This window comes from Anabrus simplex, chromosome 2 (assembly GCF_040414725.1).
Source record: "Anabrus simplex isolate iqAnaSimp1 chromosome 2, ASM4041472v1, whole genome shotgun sequence".
NCBI classification, from domain to species: domain Eukaryota; kingdom Metazoa; phylum Arthropoda; class Insecta; order Orthoptera; family Tettigoniidae; genus Anabrus; species Anabrus simplex.
The window spans coordinates 1,080,446,895-1,080,467,293 of NC_090266.1; the positions used below are offsets into that span (position 1 = coordinate 1,080,446,895).

The window sequence follows — 20,399 nt, forward strand, 5'->3', positions numbered from 1 at the left end:
TACCTACCCACAATGACATTATTACCTATGTTCAAATTATACCAAAAGTGGAAGAGATACTGGCTTAAAACTTCAAACAGTAAACGCCGTGGAATAACAACGGAATCTACAGTACAATAATGTTTCCACAACCTCCACAGCCAAGATGAGGTCCTAATACCTAGAATAAGGATTGGTCACTCCAAAATAAGTCACAGATACCTCTTTGATAAGAAACAGCCTACCAACTGCACAACATGCAATAGTGTGCTGACTGTGAAGCACATCATCACAGACTGTTCACTGTACAATCAATGGCGCTAGTACTTAAGAAGTTTTAGGAGGCACTCTCACCTTCTTCACTGTACAATCAAATTATTAAGTTCCTTAAAGACACTGGACTGTATTACAAAATATAACTCTTCAGTTTAAAATACCGTAATCACTTATATTCCCCTTGTTCTTCACTCTGTACCCAATTGTTATAGTAATTTAAAGTAAAATCTAGAATTAGACATTGCGATAAGACCTTAGGGTTCAAACGACTATAAACCAGCTTAACAAAAAATGGCGAACTTTTCCCACTGACGTAGAAAAGTACATGTCCAAAAGCTGAACAAGTTAAGTTGCACCTGGTGAAATAATTGCTACCTCTATGTGACTATCCGAAATTACGAATAAATTTTGTTGATTTAGCGAAAATCATTGTACATCCAGACTATATTTCGTTCCTACATTGGGTGAGAGAGAGCCCACTATTGTTCAGGAATACTATTGTCCACCTTGTCTGATTTTGAACAAGTTATATATAATTATGTTTGGAGGTCGGATGATGTTCTGTTGCGCAAGGGACCAAGTGTGACACTTAGTTCACGTAAAAATATATATAACAAGTGGAGGAGAAGTTTAACTTCTATGGAAACAAAGGGCTAAATTATTGTATACGAGTGTAATATTCCACACGCTGATGTCACTCCGACAATCGTGTCTCTTTCATTGATGTTAGATAGCGTGTGGTCCCTGTAAATTTCATAATTAAATCCAGATCAGTCAGTATTAAGAATTTAAGCCGACGAATAATTAGGAACGAACTTTGTCAGTGAATTCAATACAAAACACAATCGCAGAATTCTGAATATTTTATAGCAATTGAGCATGTTCTTAAGTCACAACTTACAAACTTTTTAACTTTGTGACTAACAAGCTTGGGAACGGCAGTGTCTTCAAATTTCTTGATCGAACTGAAACTAGTGTTTGCAATTTATCCTTCTTCCTCGTGTAATCCATGCGATGAATACGATAATTCAGTCTAGTGTAAACATCTAACACATTATTTGAGTAAATTCTCGTCGTACAAGATAAAAACAGAAATGCACAACCGTAAATATTTACTAAGTACAGATCACAGTATACACTCACGAACTTGGGAGTCAGACAAAAGAGAGTTCTAATACACCGCGACGACAATATGCTGCTGCACGCACAGTTTGCTTTTAACTCCATATGTGTAACGAACGAGTCAGTAATGGCACCTAAATCTTGCGTTACTTCCATCCAGTGGATAATTTATGCCTATTTACAATATATGAGATAAATACCCTCGAAGCACTTCGGAAAAGGTCCTTGTCACCCGTCACTTTTCTCGATCATGCCTACACAAACGTATTTTTCTGTGTGCACCTAGTTCTTTTAATATGGCAAATTAATCATGTGCGTACCACTCTCCAGTCTTCATGTTTGTTTCCTGACAGTAAACAAACGTACAGGGTAGACAATTACCAGGTGGGATCGAATGAAACCGGCCAGGGAACCCTTGTTCAATCCTCTGCGCACGTATCAATGAGCTGTCGCAGGAGGAAAGGGGGGAAATGGTACTTAAATATCTTCATTTTCCAGCAAGAGTTAGAAGTTGGAGCGCCTCGTTTGGCTGTGTGGGCAGTGGGTATCATAGTGGTGGTTCTGAGCCCGACAAATCAGGTAAATTGTGCAGTTATTCACTTTTTGACAGAGAAAGTTTGTTTTATGGTGTCATAACTCTTTATGATGAAGCGCGTCGAGGAGGCGTTATTGAAGAAACGGTTGAAGGTTCTTGACCTCGTACAATGCAGTCATGGCCTGTTGTCTGGTGAATGCCATTTGTTTGGATCTCACAAGTAATTTCTTCCACACTAACGATGAGCTCGATGATATGGTGCTGGAGTGGTTCAAGTAGCAACCACGGCTCTCCTTTGCAGACAGCATCCGGCGCCCTGTGAATCAGTGCGATGCGCTCCTGAATGCACAGTGTGAAGTTCAAGTACCTCTTAACGGGCTGCTTAGCGTAGCTGGTTACGCTTCATCTTCTGCTTCGCGGCATTGGTATTTAGAGTGCTTGTATGCGACAGTCAGTAAATCTATTGACACGTTCTGGATCCATATCCAGGGAAAAATTTCGCCTCTTCAGTCTCTCCTGACACCGAATGCATTTGAAGGGGAGACTCAGTACATTACTTTATGCATGTTAATAGATACATTTTTCAACTGATGAATCGAGTAGGTTGATTCTTCTTGTAGTACAAGTTTACTAACGTATGTACACACCAGGTTGCTGGAACCACGTTCTTATATGAACCAAATGATGATTTCATCGTAACTGACTATGAATTACAAGTAGAGTTGAAATATTAACATCGGTATTAACTATCAAATCAATATCCTGCGTCAGCAGTATAAAAAGATATAACTCTGTAACACCAAAATGTTCGGATAACGTTGATGATGATGATGATGATGATGATGATGATAAGAAAATTATGAAGTAGAGGAAGAGGAAGGAGGAGAAGAAGAATAGTAAGTCAGTATTGATGGCATAGAATGTATAGCCCTGGCTTACTGGGTCCATTTTCCTCCCGACCTCAGTCCGTTGGTATTTGAAGTTGCTCAAATACGCTAGTCTCATGTTACTAGTTTTACCGGTAAGTAAAAGTACCTACTCCTGCGGGACAAAAGTTTCCCATCTAAGTGTGACCGGAAACCTAAAAGTAGTTATCAGGACATAAAATACAGTATAATTTCAAACAAAATAAGAAGAATAAATGAAGAAGAAGAAGAAGAACACTTAGTGTTGTAGGTATAATTGTATAGGTTCACATTATCGAATATGGAATGTCAGCTCATACAGACATTGGAGACCCGCCCTATTTACTGGCACAAGCTGAATTAATTTACTCTAGGTATCCCTCAAATATTAATTTTGTCCCACCCTGAAACGTTGGAGAGGTTTGTTTGTTCAAATGAGACAGGCAGCCGAGTCGTATGTACAACCAAATCGAACGGGTATCGTGCGAGATTAGACGAAAGAAAAGATAATCGAAACTTCGGTAGTTCAGCAGATAATAAATATATAGAAATAATGTTGAGAATGGAAAAGATTAGTACTATTTATAAGCAAAAGGAAACCTGGAGTGTGATAAGCAATTAGCGTAATCACTAGTTTCTCACAAAAGTGGCGCGAATCGAATATCAGCAAATGTATGTGAGATTTTTAAAGAAAAGTCACGTCCCTATGATTCGTATTCCCCGTAAGAATGTTAATGATGATATCAGAGTCATGTGAAACTGCAAGTTTCCTTACTTCTTGTTTGATAAGGAAACTTAATGATTGAGAGACTGGAATGTAGTAGTAGACCAAGGAAGAGGAGATAATTTTGGTAGGAGAACAAGCACTGGTGCAGAGGAAAGTAGGAGCCAGCTGATAGAATTTCGTGGTGATCACAGTTTTGTCCTTGGTAACTCTTAGTTCAGAATTACAAAAGGCGACTGCGAACGTCTAAAAGACCTAAGGACACTGGACTATCTCAAAGGAACTTCATTAGGAAGTGATTCAGAAAATAGTTGTAGGATTGGAAGTCCTTTCCATTAGGAGACGTGGATTCTTACCATAACTTGGAGATTAATAAATGCCGATTGTAATTAAAAAAAGAAAGGCTGGAATGCACAGAAATGGAATATAGAACATTTGAAGGAAAAGGAAGGGAGGGAATGTTCCAATGAATTTGCTGAAAAAAGACTAAATGCATAAGATGATACAAACTCAATAGATGAATAGTGGAGAGTCCTGATGAATGAGATCTTTCAGGACAGCTTACCAAAAGGCAGATAGGATTTAAAGAGCAAGTAGGAATCTGTGTACTACTCATAAGATATCAGACTCGAGTAATGAATGGCAAAAGTACAAAAATGCGGAAAATGAAGAGAGCAAAGTAGAAGTACAAATGACTGCGGAATGGAGGAGACAGAAATTGCAAAATAACTAAAGGGTGAAAATCTGAAGGAGAACTGTGAGATCTTGAAGGCAGTATGGTTGCAGGAAAGGAGGATACGACATAATTCAAAATCAAAGAATCTTTTGAAGAAAGGAATGCTAGGTTACGACTTCGGATGAAAAACCACCAGATGGCAATATGGCAGGTATGTATTCATCATATTATATCAACGGGGGTCATAAATTGACAGAAACTTTTATAAATAAAGCCAAGAATAACGACCGAAAGTGTTCGTCGTGCTGACCACACGACACCTCATGATATGCAGGCCTTCGGGCTGAGTAACGACCGCTTGTAGGCCATGGCCTTTCGAGGCTGTAGTGCCATGGAGTTTGGGATTGGTTTGATGGAACATTGAGAGACCTAGGTATTAACAAGACACCTGGATTTGATATTATTTCAAAGAAATTCCGTATTTATAACAACATCACCCGTTTTTATATCATCTGCCACCTAGATGTTTCATCGGGGGTCTAACAGGTGGATAACTATCGGTGCTAGTTCATGGCCGGTATCTTCGTACCTCCTAATTCTGTAATGCTAGTAATGACCGCATTTACGAGTAGTTGGTTGAGGTTATCCTGGTGCTATTATACAACAATATGATGACTATGAAAAGAAACTCGGATCGTATTTTATGACTTACTCCGGTAGTTATGTATCATGCACACGTAGAAATCGTATAACTTCACGCACTTCAATGTTTGTCCATTTTCCTGCGAACTCCTCTGGTGTTGAGATAATATGGCTGACACAGTGTGTAGTCGATTTGCTGTAAGGGGAGGAAGTTGTGTACTTTACCAGATTTGGAGGGATTTTGAAATGCTATAGGGAACAATACACTTAATGGAAGGGTCTGTTACCTTAACACTTGAACCACCCAGGTTTATAACGAAACGAACTGTGCTCTAAAAGTGCATGTTACATTTCATACGGAGTTTAATATGATGAAATATTAAACGATTGACCTTCAACTACAGCTAAAACACACAATTGCAGAAGTAATACGTAGTGTAAGATATTACTGAAATATGTAAGATATTACTGACTGAATTTATGGTAAGCAAATTGAAGAGGTTATAATTAACATGTCATACGATGTAAAATACTGACATACATCCAACAGGTCGAGTTTCCGTAAACATGTGATATAAAGTAAGGTATGGAATAAGTAAAGTAAAATTCGTAAATATACAAATAATATACTGCTGTTTAACGGGTAAATGTTTCAGAAATGATCAGGCCAGAAGGAATAATACAATATCCCGATATATGCATTCATAATACTGTAGACCAAACAGGAAAATTATACTATTAAATCATTAATGGAATTATAGAGCAGAATACAATATGCGAACGAACTAACACAATCAAGAAACACCTGAATTAATAGGAAATATTTCATGAGCACCATTTTTGCAAGTTACTTAACGGCATATGACCGACAGAGGAATATATTAAATCGATGAATTACATTATTCATTTACGTTAATATTTCACAAGAAACTAAACCGCTAGGTAAGTTTCTAACTCTAGAAATCTGAACTTCATGGAAGATAATAGGATGACATAGGAGCCGCCAGAGAGAGATCAATCCTATAAATCCTATCATTAAAATATAATACGTATCAGATAATCGTCACTACGTGATATGATGCAGTTATGAAGTTTTTTTGCTATTTGTTTTATGTCGCATGGACACAGATAGGTCTTATGGCGACGATGGGATAGGAAAGGCCTAGGAATGGGAAGGAAGCGGCCGTGACCTTAATTAAGGTACAGCCCCAGCATTTGTCTGGTGTGAAAATGTGAAACCACAGAAAACCATATTCAGGGCTGCCGATAGTGGGGTTCGAACCCACTGTCTCTCGGATGCAGGCTCACAGCTGTGCGCCCCTAACCGAACGGCCAACTAGCCCAGTCAGTTATGAAGTAAAAGGTGTACCCTTACTTTCAAATTACATGAAAAATTAAATGGCTTGTGAAACTGCGAAATGAATTATTTTTGCTAGAAACTATGTATAGGAAAGGAGTACTTAAGCTGAAATACCTTAAACTGGCTGAGAATATTTTGAATTCATCCTGAGCATAAATATATAATTTACAGATAATCACATTGGTAATGATAATGGAAAGGCGACTGATGCCCAGCCTATATATATCAGAGTGTCACCTGGTCAGCGTAACGGCATTCTCTGCTTCATTGCTTGGCTTCCCCAACCAAATCCGCTATCTCACGTATCACACAATAACCCCATTTCTTCCCTCAGTGCAGAATTACAGCTTGCGGGTAAGAGAAAGGCACGCTATCCTCACGCTACACAGCTGGTTGTGTATGATAAAGGGCAGCCTACGAATATTAAATGTTGAAATAGCGTATGGCTTTTAGTGCGGGGAGTGACCGAGGACATGTTCGGCTCGCCAGGTGCAGGTCTTTTGATGTGACTCCCGTAGGTGACCTGCGCGTCTTGATGAGGGTGAAATTATGATGAGGACGACACATACACCTAGTCCCTGTGACAACGAAATTAACGATTGATGGTTAAAATTCCCGACCCTGCCGGGAATCGACCTCGGGACCCCTGTTACCAAAGACCATCACGCTGACCATTTAGCCACAGAGCCGGACATATTTGATGTTAATAAGTTGTGACAAAAGGTTATTACTGGGCCACGAATTTTAGATATATAAATATACTTATATGTAACTACATATTTTCAATAATTCTGCTATAAATACATATTTTTAATAGTTATGTGATGAATACTTATTTCCTTAAATTCTGGTTTTTCAAATCAACCCACAAACTCATTTCAAATTCTTTATATATTAATGAAGACACGCTGTCAATGAATTTCTTTCTGATTTCATCTTGAATGTGACTGCTCGTGCTAGCTCGTTCGCTCTCCGTTCAAAGGAGAACCCATTTTTTAAGCTGTCATTCCCCACCCGGTTGGGATTGGGTAGGCCACCCAAAAGGCATCACCTTATCCAGGCCAATCCGTTATTATGTGAAATGAAGCAGTATGTTTGACCCAAATGTTCTTCACTTATTGGTGTTGCCTTGATTGTCTCCACCTGACTATACAATACTGGTACATGAGTGAAGTTACTGGTATTATAATTCCGACAGTGAAATCCAGTTTTCACAGTCGTTTGCAAACATATGTTTTTGAATTTAGTTTAATTTTTCCAAGTGATGTAAATTTTCTATTCTTTCAAACTTGTGGGAAATCTGAAAATGTGGATCAGCGATCTCAAGTCTTGCAGCATTTAACAGGGACTATACACAGAATTGTCGCTTCACGTGCAACGTCTGGAAAAAGTTCTTTTAGGCGAAGCAACTGCCACTTTATGTTCCCTAATTTTATGAAAGAAAGAAAGTGAAAATCCACAGCCTGGTATCCAGTCATTCGACCGGGCCAGGAGTGGAATGAATGAAGCCACCATCTAGCGGCTAGGATAGCAATTGTGCCTGTTGCCGAAGCCCGTCGCACTCCTCTGGGGCAATGATTAATGAATGACAGATGCAATGAAAAATATTGGAGAGTGTTGCTGGAATGAAATATGACAGGGGAAAACCGGAGTACCCGGTGAATTATCTCTCCCGCCTCCGCTTTGTCTGGTACAAATCTCACAATGAGTGACCGGGATTTGAAACACGGAACCCAGAAGTGAGAGGCCGACGCGCTGCCGCCTGAGCCACGGATGCTCCCTGATTTTATAAACCTCTGAATATCATGCAAAGGTTTCCTTAAATCTGATGTATGAAATGAAAAATCGAGAGCTTACGAAGCTTCTTAGAAAAAAACAGACACATATTACGAGTGAATTTTAAATGGCAAGAAAGTGCTCAAGAAAACCCCAGCAAGAGATTTGCTAAGTGCCAAAAATCCAGGTCTTATGCTTTCACCTAAACTCATACTTACTCTTTGGCAGACATGGCTAGATGCAGGAAATTTTGAAAATTTTGTATCAGTTACAAATTAACTAAATACAGATGACCTTCAATCAATAAAAATTATTCAGAAATTACTCAAGGACAATTAACTAAAAGTGAGCTATCTAACATAATTTCAAATTTAATTTTTTATGTCACTCTACAAGGAAATTAGAAACATCAACCAACATAATCACTGTGACAGTTAATTAGTTGCAAGGCAATGACAAGACCATTCGTTCAGGCAAAGACACCAGAGTATAAGCTATTAACAAGAAAATAAGAAGGGAGTTTAAAAATGTGGTTTTCGTACTATGTGCGAATATTCCAAAATTTTGGAAGGGAAAGAAAACGTTGGCGAAATGGAGAATTTATGCATCAGTGACATTCTTTTGATGAAATTTGCAAGACTACCTTACTGTGATATTGAATGATCCCTGCTCCTCGTACAGTGCACTGTTCTGAGACAAACTACAACAGTCTGTGATGGAAAACTTAGCGAATGACTTCATTGTTCACTGCAATACCGTGGTTTTTTGAACAATCATTGTTTCAACATGATTGGTAAATTAATTTTAAAATGCATGCTTAAAATTGTGTAATATTGAATAAAAAATATTTACTAATAATTAATCGTTAATTATTAACATCGTTAATTGTTAAAATTGTGCAATACTGAAACGACATATTTTAATTACGTTTCATTGTTACATTTTAATGCGTAAGAAAATTAATATTTTCCAGACTTTAAGCACAAAAATTCTGTTCCCTACTTATTATAAAGGAAGAATTTCAAAGACTGAATTAGTTCTGTGCTACCAGTTATTTGTTGAGCAATGGATACTACCATACAATGGCAGTTTCAATGTTCAGCAATCACGGTACTGAAGAAACAGGGTTGTTATTAGTCACAACAAGAAATTTTAGAATTGCTTAGAAATGAATGGCGGGCCAAGGCTTCAGCACATGAAGCACGTAATATCAGCATTTCAGATGAAATGCACTAATATTTAAAGTTACTGGAAGGAGGTTTGAAGAAAATACCAGTATTAAAAGAGACGAAAGATCAAAAGGTGTACAATTTTATTGTTCTTATGTGAGCAATGATATTTTAATTGAATTTCCTTACCTGAACTTCGAGTTCGAAACCTGGAAGATAGCTAAGTGGAACTGGGTGAAACGGATTATCAAACGGTGACGTGTGGAATTCAAGAAGCATGTGAGGTCCACTGCTGACTATATCTGGCACAACATCACCTCCGCACAGACGAACGAGTACAGGATCAGAAGCTGTGCTACCATCATATACAGTCAAGTAGTCCTGAACTACGTTACATTGATCCCAGACCCTGGAAAGGAAATAGGTGCATTGTATAATCTTTCCATTAACAATACATTATCAAAAACATTTATACGGGTGTTCCAAAAAAGTGGGAAGTAAAGGAGGCGTGGATAGTATACATTAGAATAACACAAAATGCCCCAGTGGACACACGTCCCATGGTCAACCGTTTAAGAGTGACAGACATTCCAAAGATATATTTTTTTACAATTTGCTTCAAGTCGCATCGACACACATAGGTTTTATGGCGACGGTGGTATAGGAAAGGGATAGGAACGGGAAGGAAGTGGCCGTGGTCTTAATTAAGGTGTGAAAACGGGGAAGATACGGAAAACCATCTTTCAGGGCTGCAGCCTTTTAAATAGAAAATATTATTACAAAGGATGATATTTTTAACGCAGGTCACGGAATCCGTCTTGATGCCGCTTCTGGAGAGGCTGTTATACAGGAGCTGACAAACATAAAGGAGCTTGACGGCCATGAAAGCATTCTTTTTTTATATACTTACACGTATCGCTGGTGGTTTGTCCCAACCGATTTCTAGCGTAAAGGGCCTGACCCAGATGATATTCATTGACAATTTACTCAATTCAGCGGTGGATAATCGAACGCGTGAAGCATAAAATGCTTAGAAAGCTGTTCAACACATTTCAAATCAAAATGGTTTCATGTGATATCCAGAGACCTTCATTAATATATCAGATCTATGTGGCTGCAAGAATGACTCGAACAGTAAGAAGATAGACTGCTATATTGTATTTCTCGATATTTCTAAGGGCTTCCACAACATACCACATGAGCATGTAGAGCGAACACTTAGCACCATTCCTATATCAAGTAAACTTTGTATATTGTTCGTAAATCTTCGGACGGATAATTCAACTAGCATGCCGGTAAATAAGACAACCAGAACAGGTACTATCCCCATAAAGAGAGGGGTGGCAGAATATACTCCTCTTTCCCCTATACTGTCCAATTTAGCGATTAACAACGTTCTGAGAGAATTAAGCGAGAGATACATTTTGCAGGAATACGGCTACGCGATCATTCCCGAAGCAGAAAATTTGACAGTATTTGCGTTTGTAGGTGATCTGATTCTTCTATGTAAGAACAAAACTTCCGCCAAGCGCTTTGGAGACGCGGCAACAAATTTCCCAGCTAAAATTGGGCTTCAAACACATACTAGTGAAAGTAAAGCTGTTTTGCAGTATTTGTACAGGTCAGTAGTGTCCTACTGCTCTTACTATTCTAGACGGAAACAAAGTTACGTGCATTTTTACAAATGAGACCAATAATATACATTGGCGTAACTTTTCAAGGCAACATTAAATTCAATACCTTTCCTTTCATGGACCAGCTCTCGAAGAATAGAAACCAATTGGCTAGCTCACCTATTCTCATTCCTGATAAAAAATTAAATATACTCAACCAGTATTTTTGAAAAAAGCTGACATACTCGCCCTAGTGCGCATCTCATAACAACCTGAATGCATCAATTTTCAGTGACATTGACAATGCCATAAAGAGCTTTGCTAAGGAAATGATTGGATTACCAACAGACGTGCCGGATGCCATGATCTGTTCACCACGGAGGTTAAAAGGACTTTGGATCGTCAAAGCACAATGGGAAGCACTCATCTGTATATACAAAATAACATGTCCTGACTGACTGACTGACTGACTGACTGACTGACTGACTGACTGACTGACTGACTCATCATCGCCGAGCCTAAACTACTGGACATAAAGAAATGAAACTTTGGGGATACATTTATATTAGTATGCAGGTGCCCACTAAGGGAGGAATTTTTGGATATTCAATCACTAAGGGATTGAAAAATGAGGGGGGGGGAGTGTTTAAACGAGCACATCTTTATTTCAAAAACTTACAGATTACAGACGTAAAAACTGGTATTTGAAATCTCCTTTAAAAATAAAGAAACACGTATTTTTTTCGGAAAATCCCCCTTAACGGGTGAAAAAAATGTGAAAAGTGATTGAATACCTTTTATGAGGATAAACATATCTCAAAAACTAAAGTTGATACAGATATGAAAATTGGTAATTGGAATATCCTTTAAAAATAAAGGAACACATGTTTTTGTTTTTGGAAAATTCAAATAATGGGGGTAAAAAGAATGAAATCGCGTATGGCTTTTAGTGCCGGGCGTGTCCGAAGACATGTTCGGCTCGCCAGATGCAGGTTTTTATTTGACTCCCGTAGGCGACCTGCGCGTCGTGATGAGGATGAAGTGGTGACGAAGACGACAGACAGACGTGAAATTTGGTATTTTGAATCTCCTTTAAAAATAAAGAAACACATATTGATTGTTTTCGGTAAGTCCGCTTGAGTGGGGAGATGGGTGGAAAGAAGTGAAGAAGAAGTTGAATTATTTTTTATGAGGATACTTATATCTCAAAAACTTTTAATTAATTTCGTGTGGCTATTTCTAGCCGAGTGCAGCTGTTGTAAGGCAGACCCTCCGATGAGGGTGGGCGGCATCTGCCATTTGTAGGTAGCTGCGTGTTATTGTGGTGGAGGATAGTGTTTTGTGTGGTGTGTGAGTTGCAGGGATGTTGGGGACAGCACAAACACCCAGCCCCCGGGTCATTGGAATTAACCAATGAAGGTTGAAATCCCCGTAACGGCCGGGAATCAAACCCGGGACCCTCTGAACCGAAGGCCAGTAAGCTGACCATTCAGCCAACGAGTCGGATAATCTCAAAAACTGAAGGTTACAGATGTGGAAAATGATAGTTGGAACCTCCTTTACAAATAATGGAACACATATTTTGCGTGGGGGCTGGAGGATCAACTTGGTGGAGGGTGAAAAAGGTGTTGAATTATTTTTATGAGGATCTACCTATCTCAAAAACTGAAGAGGTTACAGTCGTGATAACTGATATTTGGAAGCTCCTTTATAAATAGAGAAATGCGTATTTTTTTTGTTTTCAGAAATCCACTTAAGTGGGTGAAAATAATTGAAAATCGTGTGAATTTTTAAAATGAGTACCGGTATATCTACAGTATATATCGAAACTTAATATGTTACAGACGTGAAACTTGGTATTTGGAAAGTCCTTTAAAAATGCAGGAACATGCATTTTTGTTTTCTGGAAAAGCACTTAACGTGGGTGAAAAGATGGGAAAAAATTGAATTATTTTATGATGATACTTATTTCTAAAAAATTGACGATGTTACAGACGTGAAAATTGGTAATTGGAATCTCCTGTAGAAATGAAGAAACATATACTTTTTTTGTTTTCGGAGAATCCATTTATGTGGGGGTGGGGGAAGGGCTGATAAAGGGTTTGAATTCTTTTTATGGCGATACTTATATCTCAGAAGGTAAAGATGTTACAGACGTGGAAAAAGGTATGTGTAATCTCTTATAGAAATAAAGAAACTTTTTCTTTTTCTTCTTTTCCGGCTTGAAAAAAGACTGTTTCTCAGATATACAGTTCTATGTCGCATAGTCATCTTAGCCCCAAAAGGCAATACCACATCCGTGGTCTACAAAGAGTTTCTGGGGTAAATGAAACGTAATTCTTCGGTGAGTTTTTATACTTTATGGATTTCCAGATAATGTTTCAGTGGAATACCGTGGAATACTTACTTTTAAAAAATAACTAAAAAGACGCGAGCGAAGCCGCGGGTAGCTGCTTGTTCAACATATAAATATATAAAATAGGCTGATGGCTTAGAAACATAGGGCGTCCCGAGGGCTTCAATCTGAAATGAATTGTTCTCTCAAACGCTATACATTCACCGAAGGACAAACTGAACAATTTCGAAACTCTAATGCTCATAATATCCGAAAAGTGCTTCGTGAAGTTTCTTTCAAAAACTGGACCTCGCTCTCATCTGAATGAATAGGAGTAATGTAGTTTACTCATTGGAAGAAATGCAACTCCTGGGTAAGCAATAAGAAAGGAATGTCATGTAGGCAATGGACGGAGCGAAATAAATTTAGTTGTAATACAATCCCTGTTCAAACTCTTCCTAGAAGGAGCCTTAATAGGCTATATACCATTGCACAAGATGTGACGATTTCGAAACCCTTCCTCACTTATTAGAGTTCAGTCCCAAGAGAGAGCTAATTAGAATAAAAACCGCCGCAACGCAATGCGTTCTACGACCGCTGGAAACCTTTGAAGAAGTCGGATGCGCTCCAAAGATGGATCAACACGTTGAGCTGACATCACAGCAATCGACCGAACTAAAGGAGTGACTGCGGTGATCGACCCAACTGTGAGACTTGAGGACAAGTAACACCAGCCATAGAACATCTGTGCCTAGCAACTTGGCCATTCGGTTGAGGTCGCGTAGCTGTAAACTTGCATTCGGGATGTGGTGGGTTGGAATCCCCTGTCGGCAGCAATGAAGACGACTTACCGTGGTTTCCCTTTTTCACACTAGGCAATTAATTAAGGCCACGGCCGTCATCTTCCAATTCCTAACCAATTCCCATCCTTGCATCGCTGAAAACCTTCGTTGTGTTAGTGCGACGTTAAACCACTGGCAGAGAAAAGGAAAAAACAATCTCTCAAGTGAAAAAAGCCTTCTACAAACCAGGATGTAAGGACCTCATAAACAGATACAGAATACAAAAGTGGGAGGTGGTCGGTCTGGTGATAGGTGCGAGACGGACTATACTTAAAGAAACTCTGGACTTCTAAAGGAAGATTTAAATCACCTGAATCCACCATCCCGTCTATAGCGGACCCGGTGCTAAAACACATGTTATTAATTGTCAGATGTTACCTGTATTCCACGACATGCCAGTTTACGTAAAATGCATAACATTTCAGTAACATAGGGGATATAAAATTCAACAGATAATCCTCACCTTTGATACTAGATATGAACAGGCTTGCTAGAAAAATAACAATAGAACAAAAAAAACATTGCCATATTTACTGTTCTGTATGAACTGATAAAGTTGCTGATCAGGCTGATCAGCGATATTAGGTAATTTTTGCAGTCATGTCGTTCGCAAACATTATGTGTACTTCGAAAAGAAACTCTACAGCTCACTGTATTAGAAGCCACCGTCCGATTTCTAATCGAACGCGGTGGTCTGGTGGCCGAAGGTGTTTCTCATTCACAATGAAACGGGTACTGTATTGACTGAATAACTGATTCTTGTAATTAATTGCTTTCATCTTCAATACATCCTCAATCATTGCTACATACTGTACTGATATACACTGTTCCTTTTTTCTTAGTCTCTGGAATAGTACCTAGAATGTTTTCGTTAGTTTTCCGACGTGATAAAAATCTTCTGGTAATATAAGGAATGGCTTACTTCTATTGGCTACATTCTTCCTCTAATGTTGTCAACCAAGAGGTTGCTTGGCAGCTGTTATAAAAGAGCCCCGGTCATGTGCCAATAGCTCCACGTAGCTCCTCCATTAGCTGCCCAATGTACTTCAGTCTTGGCCTGCCTCTGTAACTTCCCTCGTCATAACCCTCCAAGATTGTGACCAACAGATTTATATGCCCGATAATATGGATAATATGCCCAGTTGAGATGTTCCTTCTCTCATTCATGTACCATATCAAGCATGGCGGCGCTCCATAATAGAGTTAGAATATTATTTCTACTTTTTCTAATAGTAACCCATTAGACGGTTGGTTAATTACAATCATTTATTACTTGAATCTTGTACTAGTTGAAACGTAAAGCAAAGTAAAAAAAAATGTGGATCACACGTTAGGAAAGAATGCATTACGGTGAGAAAGAGGATTTCTGGGGCTATTAATTGTAATTATGATTTCCAACCTTGACGAATATTAGCTGCATTCACTGACTGTTCATTCTCAAGATCGGAGCTTCGATCATACTGATGGGGAAATTACACGCCTCTGAACTGTCGAATAGCACGTGGTTCCGAGTGCGCACCTTGTATAGGTTTTAATAGAGACGGTTATTCTCACCGAATGTGGCACTGAGGGGTCTGTTATCATACCACGTATTCTTCAATTCTAGCTCTTCCAATTCCTGAATAGTGAATGTTTCGTCATGACTGTCACCAAGTCACATGGGCGGAATATTTCTACAACGGTGAGTCCCATGTGGCCTCCCTAATGTAAGTTAGTGCTCCAAGTGGAAGTACACTGGACACAGTGTGCGCAAGAGATCTCCACTGATGGATCATGTAGCCCCAATAATGAATTTAAGGGGAGGTATGACAGAATTTTTCGTATTTTGAGCCAAAACTTGGTTTTCCTCTTTATTCATGCAAAAGTACCTCAGTTCACCCTCTTTCAGAAAATGATTATATTTTAGTCATTCCGGCCTTCTTAATGCTTGTAGAAGCCATTTAATATGAGCCCGCGGGGCATTTAAAAGCACAGAGCCACACCCACACATCCATTAATGCAATGGAAAACGACATTGTAGAGGCCCTGTAGAAGAGATCCATCGAGAATGCTTTCCGTTACACATCAAGTTGTCAATGGAGGGCGAAGGGTGTGACACTGGGTAGGCGAAACGAGGGCAATTTTAAAGAGAGCACTATAATTAAATTGACACATCATTATAGGCATGCCATATAAAATAATAATTATTCCTGATTTATGGAAGGTGAAGAGAACAGTTTTTGCAACCCCTAGACACTGTTCGTCAACTGACCGCAAACCTCAGCATTTGACTTGTCCTAAAGGTGCCGACTCTTAGTGTTTCTGCAACCGAGAACATGCAGAAGGAAAACCAAGTAATAGCCACAGTAAAATGAGTTGTAAGCTTAGTCCTTCTGTTGTAGAGAAGATAGCAGCTGTGTATTTACGACTGGTCTCAAATCAGATATTGCAGCGTTGTACAGCGGGGAGCACTCAGAATGATAACAAGTCCTCCATAATGTAGTGTGGAGTAAATGCCCCAACGAGACATTAATTTTCAAGAAAAACTTGTACTTGGTATACTCAGGGCTGTCTCAGAATTCAATATGGGGTATTACACAACTCTGGAAACCCTTCACTCTATCATAATTTCGACCATCCCTATGACCTGAGTTTCTCTATGCAAGATACAAGATGTTCGAGGTATTGCTCGGGCGCAGAAGAGGGGCCGTGATCAGGAGAAAATGGCTAGGACACATGTAAAATTTAAGAATATTTCTAAGGAAGAAACCACAAGGAGATGTGAGGGGGAAACATATGGAGTAGGGCAGTTCTGAGTGAGTAAATATTAACATACCTTTTTCTCGCATTGCTCTTTTTCAAAGTTTTGCTGTGTACAAAATGCTCCTTGCGATGCGATTCTTGTCAGATACTGTTGTAACTTATTAATATTGCTGCTAAGTGTACAGCTATGTAAACTAGTTCTGGGTTTTGAACTGCTTTTATTTTTAATATGAATTTTAATAGGTAGATCCAAACATTAAATCCTGAATTTTTACAAATATATAAAATGAGAGTTTAAACATTTCTAGAAAGAACAGAATCCATCTAACACCAAAACCAATTAAAATTATTGTTTCTATACATCTTAAATATATGTGTTTTAAAAATCAGCTTGATCAAACAAAACCTTTGTAGCAAGGGACTTTTATACCACTACGTTATAAATACAAAAGATGGCAATTACTCAATAACTAATAACGCTACTAAATCATAAATTATAAAATTAGATGCCTGCAAAAGTCTATGCGAGTACTTATGAAAACTGTGGAAGTTGAAAAATTCACTCATACCTCCCCTTAACGACTGACCGGACCCCCCCAAAAAAAAACTGCCTGCCTGTCTACTTATAGCTACGTACTCGTAAATCTGTATGATTAAACGGTTATTTCCCCAAAAGAAACTGCTCGCTATGCTCCGAAGACTGGTACAACAGTTAATAATAATAATAATAATGATAATAATAATAATAATAATAATAATAATAATAATAATAATAATAATAATAATAATAATGGCGATAGAGCGCTAGCCTTCTGAGTTTAACTTGGCAGGTTCGGTTCTGGCTGAGTCCGTTGGTATTTGAAGGTGCTGAAATATGACAGCCTCCTGTCGGTACGTGTACTGGCAGGTAAGGGTACTCCATTGGGACAAAATTCTGGCACGTTGGCCTCCCGGAAAACAATAAAATTGTAGATAGAGGTTTGCAAAACCAGTACTATTATCAAAAAATGCACGAGAATGACACTAGAAATGAGTGGATGAAAATACCAATAGACTAACAACACAGGTAAAATCATTTATATATCTGACTGAAAGCGATGACGAAAATGATAATTCTATAAGGACGTATTCTTAGGAAGGGAAAGAGACTTGTGTTACAGAAGACTCAACCGAAAGTTTTTCACTCATCTAAATTGCTAGGACAAAGGTTTCAACACTACTCCTAAATTAGAATTGGAAACGTGTTCCCTTAAATATGTTTCAGTAGCATATTACGAAAGCAATATTAGATCTTCAAGAACTGGAAAAGATTTGAGCAATACCAGATCAAGGATATTGTATTCATTTTCATCAGTCCCTCTTACATATCCTCCCTTAGTATCCCATTTCTTCTAGGTAAGAGAGTTTTTGATGGGGCTAACCTAAATTTATATCGCTTTGCACGAAGATGTTCGGAGGAGCCATATACATTTACCTTTCTTGTGAGGTCCTGATAGCGATATACTCTTATACTGAGTGAACTCCGGGTGTACAAAATACTACATTTCCTTCACATCTGCATACAGATAACCCTCTGTATATTTCATGCATGTGCTTGCTGAAATTGAGTACACAAGTTTATTTGAGCTTCAGCACCATTAATTGATCTTGTGTCTTCATCATGCGTCTTATGGCTATGTACTACCAATAAATTCATGCGAAATTTAGTATTAGGAAATTTGCTACAGCCAAAGGATTCCATATACGTCTCTCGCCCATAAACAAACTTGTACTGTATGTTTCCTTGACTAAATATGCACAGTCTCCCATGTTTTCGAACCAGTCACTGAAGCTTTGAGTTGAAGTGGAACTCTATTGAACAGGGATAAGTAAACAGAATGCGTTTTATTCGTCATAAAGCCAGGATTCCCAATAACCAAAGGAAACATTTTACGGTAAATACCAGCATCAAAACTACCATTGCAAAATAACGAATATATCTTCCACTACACATAGCCCCTGCCATCCATTAAAAAGACCTGTATTTGGCTACGCGCTATTCACAAATGTAAGCCCGTTAATACTGCTGTTGTCCATTTTTAGAGAATGAAATATCAGGGTTTAGTTGGCAAATACCATTTATTTTTATTTAGTGTATTTCCTTCCATGCCAATCTGACTTTGAGATACGCTAATCCGGTGATTGTCCAACTTAAAATGCTTACACCATCGTTCGACTTAAAAAAGCGCACCACATTTCACCATACAATCCGTAAAATATTCATAACTTTTTAAGTTTACACTTTGGAGGTTTATTATATTTTAGAAGTAAATTGAAAAAACTATGCAAAAAAATTGAGTAATAGCCGATTAAAGTGGACGAGTGGCCCCGCGGTGTAGGGGACAAAGCGTCCGTCTGTCACCCGGCAGCCCCGGGTTCAATTCGCGGCTGGGTCAGTGGTTTTTAATTGTAAATGATTAATATCCCTGGCCTAGGGTATGGGTATTTGTGTCGACCTTAACGTACCTCTCCTCACATTCAACACTCTACACTTCCTCCATTCCAAATACACGCAGGTTCATATCACATGGTGCAAGTGCGTGCAAATATCTCTATAGGTCGTTGCCCCGAGCAAATAGCATTTTTAAAATTTAAAAAAAGGACAGGTGACGAGTACAATAAAAAAGGTCCTCCGTTATGAACTTACCTGGAAAAAGACAATCATCAATCTGAATATTTTCGCAAACAGCTATTTTGTTGACTAGTATTTTAGTTTCAAATTTCACAAGATATTTAACGTTAAACTGCTGACGATATCACTCAAAAGAATACAACGTAAGAACGTAATCGTAACGAGTTTATTTCACTTTCGTGCAGACCTAGTACAGTAAAAATATTCATACAATAGATTACCAATATAAGGCATACAAGAAGTCAGTTCTGTTCAGAGTATTTGAAAGTTACCAAGGCATTTGTTAAGGCAACCTCTTCTTAGCTCCTCCCAAGTACTTGCACTGTAAATGCAATCACTGCTAAGGCCAGAAGTAAAGAAATAGAACACGTGATCGGTAAAGTGAGAGAAAGATAGAGATAGATAGAGAGAGAGAGAGAGAGAGATGTATTATACAGGCATATTTAGATGGATACTACAATATTAAGAACAGAAACGTGAATATTGCTTAAAATTTAATAGAGTAATGTTAATGCTAAAGAAAACAATAAAATCTGCCCTTAAGTGTACATAAGGTAATGTCATTGTTAACTTGAAACTGTGAGGAGTAATCAAAACTTCTGTAATGGATATTTTCTAAGAGATGGCAGCAACAATTCTTCTCATAATTTGAAATTATGTGGTATAATTCCGACCTGGAATTATGAATCCAGTTATTATTTAATACTACAGACTTCCGTTCACAGGTTTTTCCTCTTCTGACGATTGATAAATCATTTCTACAAGTCTTTGCAGTCCATCCGAGCTGATCAGCAGACTGTGCCGGAGTATTGCATTGTAAAGAATATACTTGAAACCCTACCAGACACAGACTGAATTTTAATGCCATAGATATAATAGCAAATCACTCTGGATCATTGATTTGCCACCACCAGCTCGCAGGTGTTTTTATAAATCTGAGTGGTAACGATTTCCTTTTCTGTTCGTTAAGATCATCACGGAACAAAACCATGCAACTCTAGCGATTTCATATTCCATCTTGACAAGAATGGA

General features: G+C 38.5%; 1 protein-coding gene across 1 annotated transcript in view; it reads right to left on the minus strand.

Annotated features, from left to right (window-relative positions):
• Positions 1-20,399, minus strand: part of LOC136863779 (uncharacterized) — a 742,720-nt gene that overhangs the window by 89,289 nt on the left and 633,032 nt on the right. Inside the window, exon 5 of the mRNA XM_067140131.2 lies at positions 9,354-9,573. Within this exon, the coding sequence (XP_066996232.2) occupies positions 9,354-9,573 (220 nt within the window). The remainder of the gene's footprint in view (positions 1-9,353; positions 9,574-20,399) is intronic.